General features: G+C 42.9%; 1 protein-coding gene across 1 annotated transcript in view; it reads left to right on the top strand.

Moving 5' to 3' along the window:
- LOC147447479 (pentatricopeptide repeat-containing protein At1g62350-like) overlaps positions 1-17,380 on the top strand; it is a 53,793-nt gene extending 36,413 nt beyond the window's left edge. Inside the window, exon 3 of the mRNA XM_086523264.1 lies at positions 16,553-17,380. Within this exon, the coding sequence (XP_086379390.1) occupies positions 16,553-16,945 (393 nt within the window). The 3' untranslated portion in view covers positions 16,946-17,380. The remainder of the gene's footprint in view (positions 1-16,552) is intronic.
- The last annotated feature ends 5,190 nt before the right edge of the window (positions 17,381-22,570 follow it).

Below are 22,570 nucleotides of genomic sequence, written 5' to 3'. Positions count from 1 at the left end.
AGTAGCATCATTCTCGTTCTCATCTTCGTCCTAATCCTCATCCTCATCCTCATCACCACCAATTGAGCATGATGCTCCAATATGATTGGTACCAGCAATGGGAATAGGCTCTATCGCATCTGTAGTAGCAAGGCAAGCAAGCGGTCCTCATCTTTTTCCCTATTGAGCATTTCCAATGTGACCTCCATTCTCTCATAGCCGCGCTCTTTGATTTTGGATATGAGCCTCAAGTTCGTGTGTATGTATACAAGATTCTCTGTATGAGATGGGACCAGCCTATTTCTTCTCTTGGTATGAATGAGAGATAAGGTGCTCCAATTTCTCTCACATGGAGAGGCACATGTCCCTTGAGAAAGCCATAGTTACCGGAACGGGAACGGGAACGGGAGGGTCCGGAACGGGACGGGAACGGGGAGGAAGAGGGGGGGCCGGAATGGTCCACCTAAAGTAAGGATTGAATTACCTCCATTCATCTTAGTCCCAAATAAACTCCTAAACAGCCCCAAAACTGTCCCCAAATCTGTCCCCAAATCTGCCCCCTAACTTGTCCTCAAATTGCACAAACATGTTCCTTGAACAGCCCCAAATTTGCCCCGAAAAGCCCACTTTTTTTCCCCCAAATACCTACTTTTGCTCATTCCGCCCTGCGTTTCGCTGTTCCGCCCATTCCAGAACACCGTTCCGATTAGTAGATTACACCCTGTTCCGGAACGGCGTTCCATTCCCATCTCCGTTTCGGGAACGGGACTCGTCCGGAACGCCGTTTTGGAACGTTTGGGCTGTGTTCCCCCCGTTCCCTGTTACAGTGGAGAAAGCACCCTCAAAGCAAGAGCTTGCAAAGCTGGTGTGCAAGCCCCAAAAGTTTCCCACCATTTCACTCCCTCTTGAATCCTATTTGAATCTTTTGCAATTGGATGAGCAAATGACTTGCTTTCAGCTTTATAGATGTCAAACTCATCAATTAGGGTGCCTTGCAAGGTCAAATCACCCTTGGTGTACCTGTCCAAGAATGTCATCCATCCTTCATGCACCTCGCCATCACTGTCTTGCCCTCTTCCTCGCCACATAGAATGCAACATGTATCCAACAGCATGTAATGGTGTGTGCAACATATTTCATCTTTCAATGCATACTTCCCTAATCTCTCTCATCCTTGCAGCATCAATGCCTTGCATGTTTTCAATTTGCTCTACCATGCGATCCGTAAGCTTGTACATAAGCCCCATGGTGGCTCCTTCCTTGTCAACCAAACGGACAATTTTCAAAATTGGAGCAGTTATTTTCAAAATCAGCCTGGCCTCTTGCCAAAAGGATGCATTAAACACAATGTTAGAGACCTCGGTGGCCTTTTCAGTCTTGGATCTCTTCATCTTCACAATTTACAGGCTACACCTTTTCATTTGGCTCAATAGCGATTTCGCGGAGTAGCAAGAAGCAGCCTACAATTGCCTTATCATCCACGGGGCCGAGTATCAGGCTGTTCGCAGTCCTATATGCGAGATCGTGTGGTTACGGAGGCTAATATTGGAGATTGGCTTGCCGTGGTAGACGACCACGATCTACTCTCATAACCAGATATGGCCAATTCGAGGAACTCGTTTTTTTATGCCCAGACCAAGCATATAGTGTCACAAACTGATGACGTGGCATGCCTAAGCGGACAAAGGGCTATTGATGAAGTTGTTCCAACTTATATGCACCCTGATGCGGAGCCCCAAAGGGACACTAGAGAAATAAAAAAGAAGCTTACGGAATGTTGTACAGATTTCCGAGATTCGCGCTACTGACGTGGCTGACTGTATAGATTTCCATAAAATGCGCTAAGTTGTTGATGTGGAAGTCGTACGGTTTTCCATGATTTGGGCTAGGAGCCAGCTTTTGGGGAGGCCTTGTGCTTTTGAGTTTAAAGCTTTTATGTAACTGCTTTTCCATGGCCAAGGGCCTTTAAATAAGATCGGTGGGCTCTCTAGCTCATTCAGTACCAACGAGCCGGTGAGTAGAAGAGACCCACGGGCAACTGTACTTGCTCAAATATTAATACAAAAATAAATACTGAAAGGGGTGCCAGTCTTTGGGGCCAATCTCTCTTAGCACGGAACTACGGCGGGCCGTGTCGACTCAATTAAACTGTGATTTAACTGTGAAGTGTTTGGAGTGACTCTCTCTCTCTCTCTCTCTCTCTCTCTCTCTCTCTCTCTCTCTCTCTCTCTTGTCGCGATAGATTCCAGACTTGGGGTGTCCAAGTGTGTTACAATGGTATTAGAGCTCAATTGATTTCTCTTCTACCGAGAAATCCGATCCCTTTCTCGCGACACACATGGATTTAAGTAAGAATCAGACGACTCCTCCTGCCACCTCGAGAACGTGAGGCAGTACGAAGAATTCGAGTGGATTAGCAGATCACGAGTACGGACCACCTCGGCCTATGCAGTATCAGCCTATGGAGATGCAACGTCAACAACAGGTTGATGAGTGCGCAAAGTAGATGCTCCAATTTGTAAAGGATCCACAGTATACCAAATTTTTGACCCGACACCCGATTGACGAAGTGCATATATATTGACAGAAAGACATTGAGTCACCCATAAAACCGACCCTCAAGAAACCTCCTACCCCAAGGATGTTTACTGAAGAAGAACTTAATGACGTCGTCGAAAAACGAATCAATCAACTTCTGGAAGGGACGAAGCCATTGAAGAAACAATTGAAGAAGCGCAATAAAGGGACTGACTACCCCGGTTATTTGGTCATCAATCTTCTTTTGCAAATGCAAAAAAACATAAGAAACATGTACGTTTCAAAGGACTACCTAGTTCTTCTTCTTCTGACAGCTCGGATAGCTCTTCCTCTTCCAATTTGAGTAAGGAGGACAGAAAGGGCAAGAAGCGAAGCAAGAATCAAAGTTTTGGAAAGAACAAGAAGAAGGCAAAGAAGAGCAGATCCTGACCCGTTTCTAACACTTCTACTGAGGAGTCATCCTCCTCTGATAGTTCGGACTCCAATGATCACATGTTCTATGCAAAGAAGAAACTCTTCTATAGAGCCAATCAATATGATTTCTTGAGGACAAGGGTAAAAAGACCAAGGAATTTAAGGAAGGTGGACAATCTGTAAAGTTTGAATCCTTTTCAGGATTCCGAGATGCTCCCAAGGCTTTAGCCTTTATTCATCAGTTTGATATAGCATTCTCAGGAGGGCGCTACTCAGAGCACTTCAAGAACAAGAGGGCAGGATCATTTCTGAAAGGAAATGCACAAACATGGTGGTCCATCCTTCTTTTATGAAAAGAAGCCCCTACCAAGTGGTTAAAGTTCAAGCGGCTCTTTATTTCTTCTTGGCCGACTCAGGAATACGAAAGAGATGTGATGACCGCTTGGAACCATCTACGGATGACCAAGGTTGACACTTTGGATGCTTATTGTGAGAGGTTTTGGGATGCTTTTCTACCGGCCTTTTCTCTCAAGGAGGTCACTTTTAAGCAACAAATCGAGCGGTTTTGTTGTGCACTTCCTAAGAGATCAAAAGTCCAAATCCATACAACAATTGATGGGACATGCTAAGCGGGAATTCACTATGCATTCGGGTAACTTGACTTTACCCATTGATCAAGTTTCGATCCCAAGGACTGGACAAAACTCAACAATGACAATAGAAGAAAGAGGAAGTTCGAGAAAAAGAAGGATGCACGACCCCGATTGACCGAGGAACAGAGATCATATTATCTCAAAGAAGGGAAGTGCTTTGATTGCGGGGAACAAGGACGCATCTCTGCAAGGTGCCTCAAAAAGGTACAGCGAGGACATCAGAAGATAGGCCAGAGAGCTCCTGAGCAGCGGAAGAGTGTGGCAGAAAAGGAAAGATCAAAGCAGGACTGGTATCAGATTGTGTGGGAACTGACCCGAATTAGATGAACAAAAGCACAGTTGCTTGATGTAAAATTGAAGGGCGAGTCCGTCCCTATTGTATCGGCTTTGGCCATTTCGAAATTAATGAAATCCAGTCTTTTTGTTTACTCGATCTACTTGAAAGAATTGAATGATGACCAAAGAACCAATGTCTGAATTGGATAAAGAACAATAAGAATTTTTGTACACGTGTTGATTGCTTCTCTGAAGGCCTACCAGGCGAGTTACCTCCATCTCGTCCCAAGACCACACGATTGATTTGATTCTTGGAAGTACACCACCGAACCAGCCACCTTATCGAGTTAGTCGAGCCCAGAATGAAGACATCATGAACCAAGCTAAAGAATTTCTAGAAAAGGGTCTCATCCAACCTAGCACATCACCTTATTGTTCTCCGGTTTTGCTAGTATTAAAGAAAGACGGATCTTGGAGAATGTGCATTGATTATAGAGCTCTCAATAAAATCACCATCAAGAACAACTTCCCTATCCCAAGGATCGATGATATTCTCGATAGACTTCAGGGATCCTCTTGTTTCAGCAAGATTGTTTTGAAAAGCGGATATCATCAGATAAGAATCGCTCCGGAAGATGTCTACAAGACAACCTTTCAGACTAGTTTTGATTTATACGGATTTTTGGTGATGCCTTTTGGACTCACAAATGCTCTAGCAACATTTACTCGAATGATGGATAGGATTTTTCGACACTATCGGTCTTTTGTCAGCACTTTCTTTGACGACATTGTAGTTTTCTCCAAGAATGAAGCAGAGCATCGACATCATCTGCTATAGATCTTTTAGGCGTTACGCAAGCATAGGTTGGTTATCAATGCCAAAAAGAGTGAGTTTTTTTTATCGGAGATACATTTTTTGGGACACATTGTCTCAGTAAAAGGAGTACAGATGGACCCGACCAAAATCGAGATAATTCGCGATTGGCCTGACCTAAAGAATGTCCATGAAGTTCGAAGCTTCTTGGGCTTGTGCTCTTATTATCGGCGGTTCATTCGGAAAGATGCATCGTTTCGGAAGCCCTTGGTTCTGGCTATTTCCGCGATTCATCATAGAAGCTTCAAGGATATGGTTGACAGAACGCCACAGATTCCGACTTTGCAGACATTTTTACTCGGATACAGAACGGGGAGGCAATTTCAGGTTATTCCCTGCGGGATGGCTATTTGATGTGGAAAAAGATCTTATGTGTTACACAGCCTTTGAGGGAAAAGGTCTTGACAGAGTGCCATTGTCTACCTTTTACGGGTCACCGCGGCATAGACACCACCTTGAAGGGTGTGGAGCGTTACTTCTAGTGGCAAAGATTCAAAAAGGATGTGGATGACTTTGTTCGCAAGTGTTTAGTATGCCATAAGGTCAAGTTTGACAGGCATAAGGCACAGGGACTACTACAGTCTTTACCCATTCCCACTAGCCCCTGGGAAAGCATTGCTATGGATTTCATCTTTGATCTCCCCAAGACTCAAAGTGGGCACGATGGCATTTGGACTGTCATTGACAGATTTAGCAAGCAAGCTCACTTCATTCCAATAAAGAAAACAGTCAAGCCTGATCATTGCTCAGATTTTTCGGTTACATGGCATGCCTGAGACCATAGTCTCCCACAAAGATCCCCGATTCACGAGTTTGTTTTGGAGGGCTATTTGGGAGAACATTGGCACGTGGTTGCAGTTCTCGTCATCATTCCGTCCGCAGATAAGCAATCTGAGATAGTGAATTCGATGGTTTTGGATTTATTGAAGTCTATCTTGGATCATAACTTAATGGGAAAAATATTTGCCTCTAGTGGAATTTCCCTACAAAAGCATGTTCACTCCTCGATGGGGAAGGCGCCATTTGAGGTGGTCGAAGGTGCTAAGAAGGTTCCTCCTTTTCTAAGCACCAAAGACAAGATTTTTAAGCCGATCAGTATACGAGGGATTTGGATAATACTTTTGCCAAGGTTCGCGAGGCTCTAGAAAAGTCTCAAGCATGGCACAAGAAGGCAGCAGATCGACATCGACACGACTTGAAGTCTTATGTTTTGAAAAGGGACGCCTAAGGAAACGAAAGGGAAAGGAGCGGCTTTTTCCAAAGCTTAGCATGAGGTATTATGGCCCTTTCCAGATTAAAGAAAAGATAAATGATGTATCCTTCAGACTCAAGTTGCTAGATACTTGGAAGATTCACAATGCATTTCATGTGAGCACTTAGTCTTTTGAAACCCTTGAAGGGTGAGGTGCAAGTTGATGGGGGTATCAAACTTAATCATCATTTGATTCGCCTTTTCCGTTATACCTTTGAAAGATGATGCCAATAGAGGCATTATGGTGACTTTGATGCCCTTGTGCCACCAACATTGCATTTAGTTGTGGTCCCATGCCCTCCCTCTTGACTCCAGGAGAGGCTGTTATCTCTCTAGAAATGAAATTGGCCTTGGCTCTATTGTTGAAAAAGATGAAGGCCTCTTGATCTTGTACTTAGCCCTATGCCTTGTAGAGCTCAGTACTTACTTAGCCCCACGCCTTGTAGAGCTTGGTACTCTCATCTTTGTGGCGTTGGGCGTCCCCATGAAATCTTGTACTAGTCTTGCTTCGGTTTTCCCCTCCTTAGTTGCTCATTCCTTTGCCGCTTCATATGTTTTTGGTTTGTCTTGAGGCTTCCTCCTCCTCCTCAAGAAGCTTTGCCAAAATGTGCTTGTCACGTGCATATCTAACCTTATGTGCATGCGGACAAGCTGTACTCCTACTTCTAGGGTTTAGGACAGCCTAGAAATTGTTTTGGCACCTTTGTGAGCTTGTATGCTGGACGTGCATGTCCAGGCACTTTAGAGTAGATGCATACCCTCTGATTGCACATGAGCACCGCCATTGTCTGCTAGTGTAGGCACTAGGGAGTGTTCCCATTATAGTCCTTAGTACCCGGCAGAGGTAGTTATCAGCATGTGAAGCACCTCTTATCAGTAGGTTCATTAACTTACTAATAATTGACATTTATGAGCCAAGTCTTGGGGATTAATCTGTAGACTTCTCGAACCAACATTTTTATGCTATAAAGGTGACAACCATTTGGTACCGAGCACCATGGGCAGTCAGTGCACACAACACCCAACAACACCCTCACTCCTCTAGCGTTTTTCCAACTTTATTAGCAACCTCAGATCCACCAAGTACCATCAGCTTTTTCAGCCCATTGCATCATCAGTACTTGCACATCCAGATCAGCCACAACTTTAGTGTTTCAAGCCCTCAAGCATTAGATTTCAGCCAGCGTTTCCAGATTCAGCCCTAGCCTAGTAGATCAGCCAACGTTTTCAGATCCCAGCCATGGCACAGCAGATCAGCCAGCGTTTTCAGATTTCAGGCCATCCTCATGATCATCATCAGCATCCTTGACATCGGTATTAGCAGATGAGTCCATAGCCTCGTCGCAGTTGCAGATCCCAGCAGATTCCACTAGCTTTTTGCATTTTCAGCCCTTAGCCTCTAAGATCCGATCATCTACGGTAAGATCCCATCAACACCTCAGCAACTAGATCTACTGTATCAGCATTTTAGAGAGGGGGGCCTTGGAGGGTGTTTGGGACCACATTTGGTGTTAGTTCTTGTCACAATCTGGTGACGTGGCCCGAGCTGAAGATCAACTATTGAAGATCTAGCCAACTTACGAATCCCGGGTGAGGGGCCTAAAACCTTCAACTGAAGACTAAGGGGTTAGGATTAAAAATCCTAACCTTGACCAACTCGCTCGTATGCCTACCCCTATTATCCACATTGTGGATTTGCTTTGCATTAGCCAAAAGATTTCAAGGATGGTGGATCTACAATAAAGCTTTTCACCTTTTAAGGGGTGATTGATAGAAAGAAAGCCTTGCAGTTCTTGCAATAGTTTGACAACATTAACATCTATGCCCTGGGGAACTACTTAAGGATTAAAGATCCTTTCGAGCCGCCGGTTTTCTCAAAGATAATGCTATGTAGTGGTGGAGTTCTGTAGCTACCAAGCCGCATGCTCCAAGGCACACAATTGCGATTGTTACTGACACTACCAACCACTGACACGGTCTCCACATGTGCATCACCTCCAACATGCTTTGAGAGCATAGATCTGGTGCATCTCTTCTTGGCTAGATCTAGATGTGGATCTAGATCTCAGTCTGAAGGAGTACGAGCGGAAGTGCGACGCGAGAGAGAGTGCGAGAAGAAGAGCACGACGATATGGTGAACTCGCTCTACTGTAATGTGTAGGGCATAGTGAGTTCTTATTAGGTTTTTACAAAAGAATATGTGTACATACCTGGCGGCCCGCCCACTTACCTGGGCGACCACATTGGGCTTTATACCCCAACAACCTCCCACTTAAATTCCAATGTGGTACTTTAAGTGTGAGAGAAGCTAATATACAAGAGATGTAGAGAAGTGATGTACTACGCTACACCTAACTGCTTGTGAAAATGCGCAAAGCTCTCTGAGGGAAGTCCTTTTGTAAGTACATCGGATTGATTTTCTGTGGTGTGAACTTTGACAAGCTGAAGTTGCTTATCCTCGAGCATTTCCCTGATGAAATGATACTTCACATCCACATGCTTTGTCTTTGAGTGATAAACTGGATTGCGAGCCAATTGTATAGCACTTTGACTATCACAATATAACACATGCATCTCTTCTTTGATTCCCAAATCTGTTACTAGTCGATTAAGCCAAATTGATTCTTTGCATGCCTCTGATGCTGCAACATATTCAGCCTCTGTAGTAGACTGAGTAACACAATCTTGTAATCTGGAACGCCATGATACTGCTCCACCAGCCAATGTAAGACATACCCTGACGTAGACCTTCGGTTGTCTAAGTCATCTGCATAATCTGAGTCTGTAAAACCCTTTACACTTAACTCCTGACTCCCATAGCATATACGCATACTCTTTGTAGCTTTCAGGTATCTCAATATTCCTTTCACTGCCTCCCAATGTTTCTTGCCTGGGTTTGACATGTATCGACTTACTACTCCCACTGCAAATGCAATGTCTGGGCGAGTAGCAATCATTGCATACATCAAACTACCCACTGCAGACGCATATGGAATCTTATCCATTTCAGCCTGTTCTTCCTTAGACACAGGACAATCTTGTTTGCTAAGTTTCACATATGGTGGCAATGGAACACTCAATGCCTTTCCCTTCTCCATATTGAAACGTTGCAAAACCTTGTCAATATACTCTGTTTGAGATAACCAAATCAACTTCTTTGATCTATCTCTCTCAATGCGCATACCAAGTATATGACTTGCCTCACCCATGTCTTTCATGTCAAATGATTTTGCCATCTTTGACTTCAAAGCTGAAATTTCTTCCAAGTGCTTGCCAGCAATCAACATGTCATCCACATACAAAATAAGGATCAGCCAACTGCCATCCTTAGCCTTCTTTGTATATAGACAGTGATCGAACTCAGTACGTTTGTAGCCTTGAGAAAGCATAAACTTGTGGAACTTACGGTACCATGCCCTTGGTGATTGTTTTAAGCCATAAAGACTTTTTAACAACTGGCATACCAAATCTTCCTTGCCTTTCTCAACAAACCCTTCTGGTTGCTGCATGTAAATTTCCACATCTAAATCACCATGCAAGAACGCTGTCTTGACATCCATTTGGTGCAACACCAAATCTAATATGGCAACCAATGCAAGAAAGCATCTCAATGTAGTCATCTTGACCACCGGAGAGAAGACTTCATCAAAGTCAATGCCTTGTTCTTGCTTAAAGCCCTTGGCAACAAGCCTTGCTTTGTACTTTGGTTGACTATCATGAGCGGTGATCTTATACCTGTAAACCCATTTACAAGGTAGAGCCTTTTTGCCCTGTGGTAATTTAACTAGCTTCCGTGTCTGGTTTTTATGCAGAGCTGTCATCTCTGACTGCATGGCCAATTGCCAATTCCCGGAGTCCTTCATTTGCACTGCTTCCTTGTAACATTAAGGCTCATTGCAATCAGTCAACATGACATAGTTCATAGATGGAACAAACCTATCAGGAGGTCGCGTGATACGTCCAGATCTACGCACAATAGGTGGCTCAGGCTCGGCCACAACCTGTGGTTCCACTCTATCCTATCCTTGCTCCTCTTGAGCCCTGACATTTTGTCTTGCACGTGCAGGTCCATCTTCTTGGAAGACAACTCTTCTAATCTCCTCAACCCTCTCTGGTTTAGAATGATATTTGGCTTCATTAAAGTGAACATCATTGCTACGGATAACCTTTCTGGATTCGGGATCCCAAAGTCTGTACCCCATCTCACCAGAATTACCATAGCCTAGAAAGATGCACTTTCTACTCTTTGGCTCAAGTTTGTTCCTAAATTCCTTTGGAAAATGAGTATATGCCTCACAGCCAAAGACTCTGAGATGCTTGTATGAGGGCATTTTGCCTGACCATACCTTCTCTGGCACTGAATCCTTCTGCAAAACCTTGCTAGGAGATCTATTTTTAAGATGAACAGCTGTTGATACAGCTTCAGCCCAAAACCCATTTGGCAGTTGTGCATTAGACAACATACTTCTGACCTTCTCTTGTATGGTTCTATTCATCCTCTCAGCAACACCATTTTGAGGAGGATTGTAAGGAGCAGTAAGTTCACGTTTTATACCTTTTGACTCACAAAAGTCTTGAAAGGCCTTTGAAACATACTCTCCACCATTGTCGGTGCGTAAGCATTTAAGCTTCTTGCCACTCTGATTCTCCACAGGTGTCACAAACGTTTTGAAAACACTAAACGCTTCATCCTTGTGCTTGAGAAAGTAAACCCATACTTTAATGTCATAAAGTAAAAAGCTCAGCATAGAAGCAGTAGAAGAGATACACAATTGGCAATTGTTCATAGTGATTTGTGTGGACCTATGCCTAACCTATCTCTAAATCATTAAATGAAAAGCCAGGCAAATAACCAGAACGAGACAAGATTTCCATTCCCTTCTTGGACATATGTCCTAACCGGCTATGCCACAAAGAAACGTTCGGCTGCTCGGTTACATTGATTACATTTTTAGAGACATTTGATACATAAATCATGTAAAGTCCTCCAGACTTTACTCCATGTGCTACTGTCATGGAACCCTTGGATATCTTCCACATGTTCTGTCCAAAAGTGGTGACGTAGCCAACATCATCAAGTAAACCTGTGCTGATCAAGCTCTTTGTAATTGTGGGAACATGTCTCACATTTTTCAGCGTGAAAGAAGAGCCATTCTGAAACTTCAATTGAACATCTCCAACACCTAAGATCTCACATGTCTGCCCATTGCCTAGCCGAACATGATCTTTAGTGGTCACATAAGAGGTAAACCACTCCTTGTTCGGAGACACATGAAGTGATGCCCCTGAGTCTATAATCCAGTCACTCAGTGCATTTCCATCAGATGCTGTAAGAAGAGTCGAGTCCATTGTATTCTTCAAGAAGTAGATGTCTCCTGACACTAGACTGTTATCCTCTGCAACAGTGTTTGTCACATTTATTTCTTGAATCTTCACTGAGGACTTGTTCTTCTCACCATGGTCTTCAGCTTTCTCTTTGCCTTTTTCTGCTTTCCATTCTCTGCAGTCTCTTTTCATGTGACCCTTCTTGCCACAATGGTAGCATTCTATGTCACTCTTGCCTTTAGCACTGCGGGACTTGCTACGAAACTGATTCCTCTTTCCACCTTTGTACTTTTCTTTGGTCCTTCCCCTGACAACTAAGGCTGTTGCTTTGCCTTTGTCCATTGTCTTTCTGTTGGTTTCTTCAGTAAGCAGACTGCCTTCTACACCTGCTATGGTCAAACCATCTAGAGGTGCAGAATTAAGCTGTGCGAAAAGTGTCCCAACTTTCCGGCAATGTGATCAACAAGAACATAGCTCTAACAGGTTCATCAAACTTGACACCTTGAGCTGACAACTGACTGTAGATGGTGTTGAATTCATTCAGATGATTGGACATAGGTGTCCCTTCTTTCATCTTCAAGTCAACAAGCTTCTTAGCCAGTATTTCTGTGAAGCTGCACTCTGCTTCTCATAAAGGTCACTCAGCTTTGTCCATGCTTTATAAGCTGACATCTCGTCTGCTACATTGAAGTAAACGCTTTCTGCCAAAGTCAGCATAATGGTAGAAAGTGCCAATTCATCCATTTCGCTCCATTCATCTTCGTCCATATCTTCTGGTTTTATCCCCTTGAGCTTTATAGGTTTTATGTGCTTCTTTTGTACCAACACGTGCCAAATCTGTTTCTTCCACAATGGGAAATTGGTTCCATCCAGCTTCTTGATATTGTAAAGAGCAGTGTCCTGTGATCCAGCCATAGCTACGCTTCACAGTAGTTTACTTTCCTGGGAAAAATTCAGCAGAGTTTCCCCTGTAAACTGACCTCTGAACCAATATCAACCTGTCAAATGAACCAAGAAAGCTTCAGATTCTGCATAAATTTCGGCAGAGTCTCCTTTGTAAAATGGCTCTGGTGTACTCAAAAAATAGACCAAAAAAAAACCACTGTCTCTCTAACACTGTAAGCTGTGGGTAAACCTGTCCTCCACCTGTACTGTCTCTCACTGTCCTGTCACTGTCGTGTAAGCATAGATTGCGACAATGCCTCAACGGCAGTAAAGCAAAGATGCAATCCCAATTGTCTAACTCCCAGTCAATACATCCTAGCTGCCTATCTAAGGGTGCTCGAGGGATCGCTCCAAGACCTGTATCACCGAAAGGATCTCAACATTCGAGAATCCCCCAGCTCAATAAAAAATCACTCGACCCTCAACAAAGGCTGCAGTAAATCTGACAGTACATAGACTTCCCACAAAGTCATACATCCACAAATTTCCCACTATATGCTGTAACCGCTGCGGCGGTTGTTTGCTGCGTGACTCACAGCCAGCAAACCCTCAACAGACATACATCATCTCTGACAATACATCCCATGTGGAAGTACCTGCAATGTCAGGATGAAATCTGGAATATCAAGCAGCAAACACAAGCTACCTGATGAACTAGTGGATGTCGCCTACAATCTGTGAAGATGCGCGCGTGTCGTATGTGACACGCCTCCAAGAACTGTGAGCCGTCCTTCGATGTGTAGACAGCCACAAATCAGCACTCTGGGAGTGCCGATATCCTCAGCACCTGCAGTCGTAGGCCGAAACCACAAATTTTGCAGAGTCGGATCTGCACCCGCCGAGACCACGTAGTCGAAAATGGCCTGCGCAAAACTTTGGCGAAGCCGAACGGTGGCCGAGATGACCTCAGAATGAAATTCTGAGAACACCTAGCCCTTTGGGTCCTCCCACAGGATTTGGGGCCGTGTCTTCGCCTGTCGAATCTCACTCCAATCTGAGCAGGTGACTCTGGCTACCTGCAAATGCTGCCCCGAGCCTCGATCTGAGCTCTGATACCAGTTGAAGGAGTACGAGTGGAAGTGCGACGCGAGAGAGAGTGCGAGAAGAAGAGCACGACGATATGGTGAACTCGCTCTACTGTAATGTGTAGGGCATAGTGAGTTCTTATTAGGTTTTTACAAAAGAATATGTGTACATACTTGGCGGCCTGCCCACTTACTTGGGCGACCACATTGGGCTTTATACCCCAACACAGTCGAGGAAACCTGTGCCACTGCATGGTCACAAGGGCTATGAAAGGCTGCCTTGAGGTGGTACTGCACCATAGAGATGATCTCCGAGCATTGCATCTGCTGCCCATGAAAAACATTGGGGCTGAATTCATGAGCAAAAATGCTGGCTGATCTGTAGCAAAACACTGGCTTTTCTGCATGTGCACCAAGTCCCCTTGGGGCACCCAAGGGAGGGCGCCCCCCTCTGGGCTGTACTGCAAATTCTATAAGAGGTGACTCTCCCCTTGCATATATAGGCCAAACCTCAGCCTGCCTGACCCAACCCTATACCTCCACGACCTTGAAAAAGGGAGAGCAATAGGAGATGGGCACTAGATGACTGAGGAAAAATAGGGCGAGCTTGGGATAAATTATCCCAAGCCTCTAAGAGCCAACTGGACATGGAACCAAGCCTAAAAGCCAAGGCTAAACATGGCTAGACACAACCCGACATGAGAAACCTATCTCATACTGGCCGAGCACAGCCACAAAACATCCCACACTCCCTAACACCTGTCCCTGGGAGAAACTGGGACCGACCGGATGAACCAAGGGAGATGCCTGAATTCTAACACCCATAGCACTTCTCTTACTTGTAGTATTCTGCCCTTTGCTTGGTGGACATCTGAGGGGTTGTGGACTTCTTCTGAACAAGCTTCGTACCTTCTTCTCTTTGGAAGTCTCCTCCGAAGATTTAGATACAGGGGTATTCGCAAATGTCAAGGAGCCTATCAATAGTGAATGACCATCTAAAGCCTAGTATCAACTATTGAATGATGGAAGACTTTTGCTTTAAGTAGTATTTTTGTTGCTCTTTTCTTGAGTGAGGTGTGAGTGCCTATGATAGTCTCTTCAAAGCAGACCAGAGGAACAGTTAGCTTTGATTCTGTCCCCATGCCTATTGAGCCTCAAGTATGCGTGCAGGCTTGCAATTTCTTAATGCAGGTAATGAAAAAGGAGCTTGAGCTCAACAAGGGCTTATTTGTATGGAGCAGTAGCTCATGGTTGACATTATGACCTACATTGTGAGCCTCTAGCAAGACGTGCATGTCCAGGCCGGTCAATAGATTGCATACCCTCTCTTGCACAATATAGCATTTTCAGCATGTAGGCATTTTGTGCCGCGTGAACCACCTCTTATGAGGACACTTAATTAACAAATGCCTTTTAGCAATTTAATGAAATTGTGGCTTCCTTGTAGCCTGCTCGACCCATCTCTAGGTACCTATAAAGGGCAGCCCATGGTCAGCGCTTGTAGGCAGGAAGCAAGGCCAGCGTTTTCCCTACACTCCCTCGGCGTGTTCACCACAACAATCCATCATTTTTGCTCTTGTTGCATCAGCGTTTTTCAGCCATAGCCTTGCGGTTCCTGCATTCTCCCCGAATCAGCAGCAGCCAACGTTTTCCAGATTCAGCCCCTTTAGCATCGCTAGTAGCAGGAGAAGAGGTACCAGAAGCTGAGCGATTGCAGCCCAGCAGGCAGCGGTTTCAGCCCTCTTCTCAGCAGCATTTTCAGCCAAGTAGAACCCGCGTTTCAGCCCAAGGAAGCCAGCGTTTTGCAGCAAGAACACCCAGCGATCTCAGCTTTGGAGCGTTGCAGATTTCAGCCCCTAGCCTCGTCGTGGTTGTAGACCCCTAACCATCGACCTCACTAGCAATTCAACATTCAGCCGTATGCCCGTCATCGTCATCGCCATCATCGACTTCGACATAGATCTGGCAGTACCCAGCATTAGTAGCATCAATACCCATTAGCATCAACATCTCAGCATTCAGTCATTGTATTAGCATTTGTGCAAGAATAAGAAAGTACTTGCTCTGGCAACAGAGCAAGGGGGCCCTTGAGGGTTGGGACCTGACATCCCTGTATCGTCTCTTTTCTCTCTTTTTCTTTCAGTTCAGTTCAGTTCCTTCAAGTGAAGTAAAGTGTCCCGTGTGTTTGTGCGGAGTACTAGATCCGAGCTAAATCCTTAAACACTTCCGCTGCACCTAGCACCTTGTTTCCATTGGTTAATAAATGTATGTCAACAATTAAAGGCGTTGTATGAAATTGAAGACCCAGATGAGCACCATCGTATTTCACAAGGCAAGTATGGGGTTTTTTTACTGTTAAGAGTGCTTCTAAAGTGAAATGTCTTGAATGAGCCCAACCTTGTGTAAAGTGTGACGATGACATCAAAGGCCAATATGATCCCAATAATATGGCAGTTTAGAGGCTTGAGATTTTGGATGAAGGCCTCAGCAAGGTGATCACAAAGATACTGCATTTGGTGCAAGGTGATGCGCAAAAACTTGAAGCCATGTGGAAAGTGCATCTTTGGATTTGTAAGTTAGGTTTAATTTCTGAAGTTCACCCTGAACATTACATCTAGCCTTGTCATGAAGTACTTGAATTGAGAGGAAAATGTTAATCTGTGAAACTCATGGGATAGATTTTCCTCTGCAGTTCAAGTACCGACACAAGTAGATGTTATTTTGATGATCAAAACCGCAAATGAAATGGGAGGGAGAGGTACCAAATGCACAAAACACAAGTGTTAGGGGGAGTGAGACTGAAAGAGGGACCCCAAAACGCACATTAACATTTAATGATGACAAATGATACAATATGCTCCCCCCCCCCCCAAAAAAAAAAAAAGAAAAGAAAAGAAAAAAACAAAGAAAAATCACTTCAGCAGCAGCAGCAGCAGCAGCAGCAGCACATATATATAGAGATGTACCAGGCTGCTCAACGTCCCAATGGCCCTCATGACCCAGAAAAGAGGGAAAATGGATGGAAAAAATGTGGAACAGATCCCTTTTCTTCTTCCCCTTCCTTAAAGGTTTCGTTTCATCTCCCTCATCATTTGTGTGTTTCTGGCACTTGTGTGCTTCTCCCCTTTCTTTCTGTGGCACCATGAGAAATTATAGAAGTTTTTGGTGCATATAGAAGCTCTGTTAGTCTTTGAAGTGAGACTCAGTTCTTTTCTTTAGTACGATGCGTGAGAAGTTTACATAAAGCTTTCCTCCTTGCTTTATTTTGCAGGTCTTTGTTGTGGTTCGGCGGGAGCCTTGGTATAAGCCGGAAGCTTATCTCTTCCGGGACATGCTGAATTGCCTTGGGAGAAACAAACGAGCAGCACAATCTCGTATCCTGCTTAATGACTGCAAAAGAGAAGGTATAAAGCCCAGCTCTTCTTTATGCACTGAGCTTATGGTTGCATTTCTGAAACATGGGATGGTTTGTGAGGCCATTGAGGTCTTTGAAGAGGTGAAGGCAGTGGATGCTTGTGATAAGCTCATTTTTCGCATACTTATGAGAGAGCTTCTTCGACTTGGGAGGGATGACCTTTGGTCAAAGTACAGAAATGAGTATGAAGAAGCCTATGGAGCAGAGTATGAGGAGGTGACTTGTTCTGAATTTGAGTCGTGGGATTGAAAGGATTCAGGCTTTCTTCATTGTGATATTGCAGAGTGCATGCTTATGGTCTGTCAAACTTATTAGGACGTCTTCTGTTAACAGTATCAGTTTGACGGCGGGGCATTGAAGTAGTTCTCGTTTTGGGCATATGTTGTAATTGCATGCACACTTCATTACAGAGTATGCTTTGGGCAACGTTGCAATTGCATGCATGCTCCATTAAAGAGTATGTTTTATAAGGGTAAGCTTAGGGAAGGAACAACCTTGAAGTAGTTCTGGTTTGGGTTCTCCTTGATGGGTGAGTATCTAACAGCCAATTCTGAGGATGCGAATGGATATGGATGATGTGATCCTGTTGTTGGTGGAACTTGTAGCGAAGACAATCGTCTAGTCTGTCTGTAGAGACTTGAAAAATTGGATTATTGAATTGAGGAGAAACTGTTCTGTTCTGCTTCTAGCATCTTTTGTAAAAGGCGGCAAGGAGTGAGTGAGCATGTCCTCAAACATTCATGGCTGTCAACTGAGTGGAAAGCATTTCCTGCTTTCTTTGAATAGAGCATTTTTCCACTGTTTAGCACGAGTTGCAATTGGATCTTGCAAGTCTAACGGGGACACTTCAAGGTCTTGTTTCCTTCATGACGTTTTTGTTCTTTTGTGAAGCTATAAACAGGCTTTCTCTGTCTTGCTTTGTTGTGGTCAGGTTATGAAATGAAATGAAAGAAATTTATTTTTTCCAATGTAAGAATGAATGCTAGATGAAATTTTGAATGTCCCCAAAATTTTGAGTATGTTTTTCCCAACATTTCATGAGAGGATAATTAGGTTCTTCACAATTTTGGAAAAATAAAAGCCCTTAAAAAATTGCAAAAATGAAGGGTGGTAGTGTAGGAGATCAGAATGTTTTGGACGTTGAAAAGACAAAAGGCTTTTTTGTTCCCTATTATGAAGATGGTACCCACTGTCTCGCATGCATGCAAGCCTTTTCCTTGGCGTTTTCTCATCCTTGAAGTTCCCTTGTACTAAGTAGAAATTGTACTTCACAAACTGAAATCCCTTTGATATTCAAGTTTATAATGAGAGATTCATATGCGAATCCTAATGTCTGTCCACTAAGTTTTAAATTAAGTTTTAGCTTTACAAGGGCATAATTCTGGTCTTACAATCTCTTCTAGGGCTCTCAAGATGACGCAAGCTTTTGAGGATCCAATTTAGCATTCTTATTGTCTTGCATTACTTATCATACAAATAACATTCATGCCATACAATCCTGGAGGGATATTGTAGACATTTCAATTATGACTTTGTTAATGAATTAGCTATATTCTATTTTTGTTGGTGAAATGTTTCTCAACTAAAGAAGAATATGTGTGCACAATGTTTGGTGATGCAAGAGAATTAGTTGTATCCGTAGTTTGTATAAAATGCAGTTCATACCATTATTGTTTAAATGATAGTAATGTAATGCAATTCAAAATTACTCAGGAAACATGATGCAATAGTGAGCACTTTCAAAGGTCATTGCGTATAAAATAGTCATCTACAGAGTGGAGGGGGTGAGAAAGTTTCCAAAGATGGCTCGAGTAGAAAAAGCATCATGACTTGAAGATTGATGGAAAAGAACCAAGAATAAGAGGATGTTTAGCCTATATGATTTCTGCTTGTCATGGAATGGTTATAAATACAACGAGAAATATGCAAGCACGACGATGGACATTACTTGATTTGTCCATGTTTGTATAGAGGAAGCTATCTAAGATGATGGAAAAATGCCACCATTGTGTTTAACTAGATTAGGGCATGGAGACTCTCTCTCCCCCCCCCTCCCCCCCCCCCCCCCACTGCCGCTACCCCCCCCTCTTTTTCCCTCCCTCCCTCCCTCCCTCGCAAATGGATACATACTCCCTGATGGGGGTACACCCTGAGAATAGGAGGTTTGTAATCATCTCGTATGGGAACTTACTTTGAAAAAAAGGGATGGATTTCTTTTTGCCCCCCCTACCATACTAGGAAGGGAAGTTGAGAATGTCTTGCTCACAAATTGATGGGCTCATCTAGTTTGAAGAATTTTGCTTCATGTTGTGGCACTTCAATGAAGCACACTATTTTACCAACAATGCCCATTTTATTCCTCTTCTAAAAGCGATTGTGTTGTTTTTAGATGGGCACTTACTCAATAACACCCATCTGCGTGCTCTCTGATAAGACGGGATGTATTATGTGCTCCTGTGGGCTATGCCCATATTCTCATGCACCCCTTTTGTACCAGCGCTAGCATCATGAGCTTCCATTGTGCCCCCTTTACACCTTCGCTAACATTCCAATTTTCACTGCCCATATCTGAGCGCTCTTCGACATCACAATGGTAGATGCGTACTCCAATGGCCTCTTGTCATGATCAAAACTATGTCTAAGATAAGAAGAGCTTTCACCTACTTAGAACATGCATTCATACTCTTGTTATCTGTTGATTTAGATGTACCTCACATATTAACACGATTAAACCCCTTTCAATTGATTCCTTTGTGATGCTCTTTGATTTGGATTTTTTTGAAGTGGAAGTAGCCAAACATGATGCTCGCTCTTGCTCCTCTCTCTCTCCAAGGAAGCATTCTTTTCTCTAGATACACTTGAGCTTGATAAATGTAATAATCCTCTTGTCTATTTCCAAGATAAAGCCCCTAGCCCTCATGAGTACAACAAGAAGAACACATTTGCAATTGTTGGAATGCTTTCATACCTTATGTTAAATGAAAATTCTATTTGAGCAATATTGATTGCAAATCTAGCATAATGTGGTTGTCCCATATGGAGTGAAAAAGGGCCTTTTGATTTACTTTTACTTCCACTCCCTTATCTTTGATTTTGCAAAAGCCTACTCTCTCCTTGATTTTAATTCTTCCTCCTTGGTACCTCATGCAAAAACCTCCTCCCTTATCCCTAGAATGTTTTCCCTCAATCCTTCTTTTGAGGGTCCTTAAAGAAAACTCCGACCCAACCTTGGCACTCCAAGTTCAGCTGGTTCTTCATCTTCTTCAGCTAGGAAAATGCATGGTTCCAAACTCAACAATTCAAAAAAATGAGATGTTCAATGCCAATTTGATTGCTCATCTTGATTTTGCAAGATATTGATGGTAAGCAATCTCTTTGCATAATCAAGAATCAGCTAGATGGCTTAAAAGTTTTGAAAGATGAAAGATATTGATGGTAAGCAATCTCTTTGCATCATCAAGAATCAACTAGATGGCTTAAAAGTTTTGAAAGATGAAAGATATGTGCATGTTATTTTTTGTAATAAGATCTTGGATTTCATCTTTCCTAAAGTCTCATATAGAAATCTCCAACTTTTTCTTGATCCTTAAAAGTCTCAATTGTTTGATAAGTTTGGATGGTGATACTCACCTAATTTAAATCGATTCTTTACAAACTTGGCGATGTGTTTGTAAATTTTGAGAAATTTGACTCTCCTTGCAATTGTAGGTCTAGTACCTTTATGAACTTCTTGTATGATTTTGCCTTTGCTAGTTCTCATGTGTTGATTGTTGACCTTAAGGTTTTCCATCATCATCTTCTTGCAAATATTCTGGAAAAGGGGTTAAATCACATCCCTCCTATAGTTCTTAATCCTCTAGAGGCAATCTGTCATTATGGCATAGATGGCTTCATACTTGTTCACTTCTAGAAATTTTCCTTCTCATGATCACAAGATCATTCTTGAGAACCCCTTCATGAAAGATTTTAGGTGTAAGTTTCCTAACTTTGTTTTGACTCCAAGGATAATATAAACTCATTTGATTGTAGATCCGAAGTTCAATGGTTCACATATCGCCTTTATTGCTCATGCCTAGATAAATCTAACCAAACCATGTTGTTATGTTCAATGGAAGCACGTGCTAGATTTTCTTCTACTGAACTTTTTGATGAATTGCTATCAAAGTCAAATATAGGGTTTGGCTTTTAGCTGACCTAAACAAGTCTAAATTTAACAAAAAGCATATAGCTATTGTCAGAGTACCAAGGGAAACATCTGTGTAAAGTTCATCACATTCTACCACTGAGGTACATGGATCGTGATCCATGTCCCCCTATCACAAATTGAGACCATAATTGCACCATAGCTAGATCTAGTCATAAGAAGCCTAGTGGTATTTTCAAAATTAAATTTGGATTTCATTTGGGGATTTTGCAAACTTAAATAGAATTTGTACCAAAAGTGTGTTTGTTTTGTCAATTCAAGAATTTTTGACTAGCTGAGCGACTGTAAACTCATAGCCATCAAGTGTTTGTTGTATAGATTACACGAGCTAGAGCATTGCAACTTGAAGTGACTTTGAGTTGAAGAATTGGAAGTGGCCAAAGAGGTAACATGTCAGGGTTTTGCAAGAATGATTGTTCAATAATGTATTTGAGATCAGGTAGATTCTATCCTTAAAAACCGTATTGTAGGAGACCAAGTGAGCAAGAAAGTGTGAATCAAAGACCATAGCCTCCCTTAGAGCCAATCACAGAGGAAAGCGTGTCTGATACGTTGTCAGAAAGATCTTATACCTACATGATTGAGGGATTCAAAAGTGTGAGTTTGAAAGAGGGAACAAACATGAGTGCAGGACCATCCCAACCAGCACCCACAATGAAACTGTTGCACTTAAATTATCAATTTGAAAATGACCAGAGTGCAAAAAATTTACAAAGACTGTATGGATCGTTACTGCGTAAAATTAGAAGAGAGGCCTATCGAGTTCTAGGACCTAGTGTCGATGGATTATAGTGGTGATTGATACATCGATGATGAGAAAATAATGTATCTACTTGTGCAAAATTCCTATATTGTGGAAAATTGATAATGACAGGTACAAAAAGCAAAGTTGACGTAGAACTGGAGGATAGGTCACCTAAGTTGGACATTCCAAATGCAAAAGTAAGGCGAGTTAATGAAATGACACGAGTCAATATGGACAACAATCACATGGGACTGTACATGTACGATACCGGTTAGCAAATGCTCTATTACAAGCGTAAAGAGCCCTACTTAGAAGAGTTGTCAGAGCACAAAAAATTATATATTTTTACATACATTAAAGGCAAAGACACCCATATAATCATGCTTGACAAGTATGGGCAAAGATACTCCACATTAGAACACAAAGAACTTGAGTGATACACGTACTTTGGAGCCCACTCCGTCAGTATTGTGTCACTCCTAGCACGTTCAGGCCTGCATTATGGGAGACAAGACTTGAACCAGGAAGATTGAGTTCAGAAAAAACGAGAATTGCTGATTGATTGGATCAACCGTAGTTTTCGATACCTAGACCAGTGGGATCCTTGGTTCAAGGGTTCTAATCACTACTTATAGGGACCGTGAAGCTCCAAGCACGATCTATACAGCGGGACCTCCAAAAACCTTGATGAAAGTGAGAGATGTACGTCTAGAGGAGAAATCCACAGAGAGAACTCCAAATATAGTTCCTAGTGGGGGTTACGAGGCTAGAGATGTCCTCGCAACAGAACCTCAAATTGTGAGGATGGTTGCTAAAACACAACGGATGTGACCATCACAAGTAGCTAAGTGTGTTGCCAATAAGTACAATGGTTAGGAGATCCATATGAACATGTTTCACTCTTACACAAGTTTTGAGAGCAAAA

The sequence above is a fragment of the Adiantum capillus-veneris genome, chromosome 11 (genome assembly GCF_014529385.1).
Source record: "Adiantum capillus-veneris isolate H3 chromosome 11, ASM1452938v2, whole genome shotgun sequence".
In the NCBI taxonomy this organism is placed as follows: domain Eukaryota; kingdom Viridiplantae; phylum Streptophyta; class Polypodiopsida; order Polypodiales; family Pteridaceae; genus Adiantum; species Adiantum capillus-veneris.
This window is presented reverse-complemented; position numbering and strand designations above follow the sequence as displayed.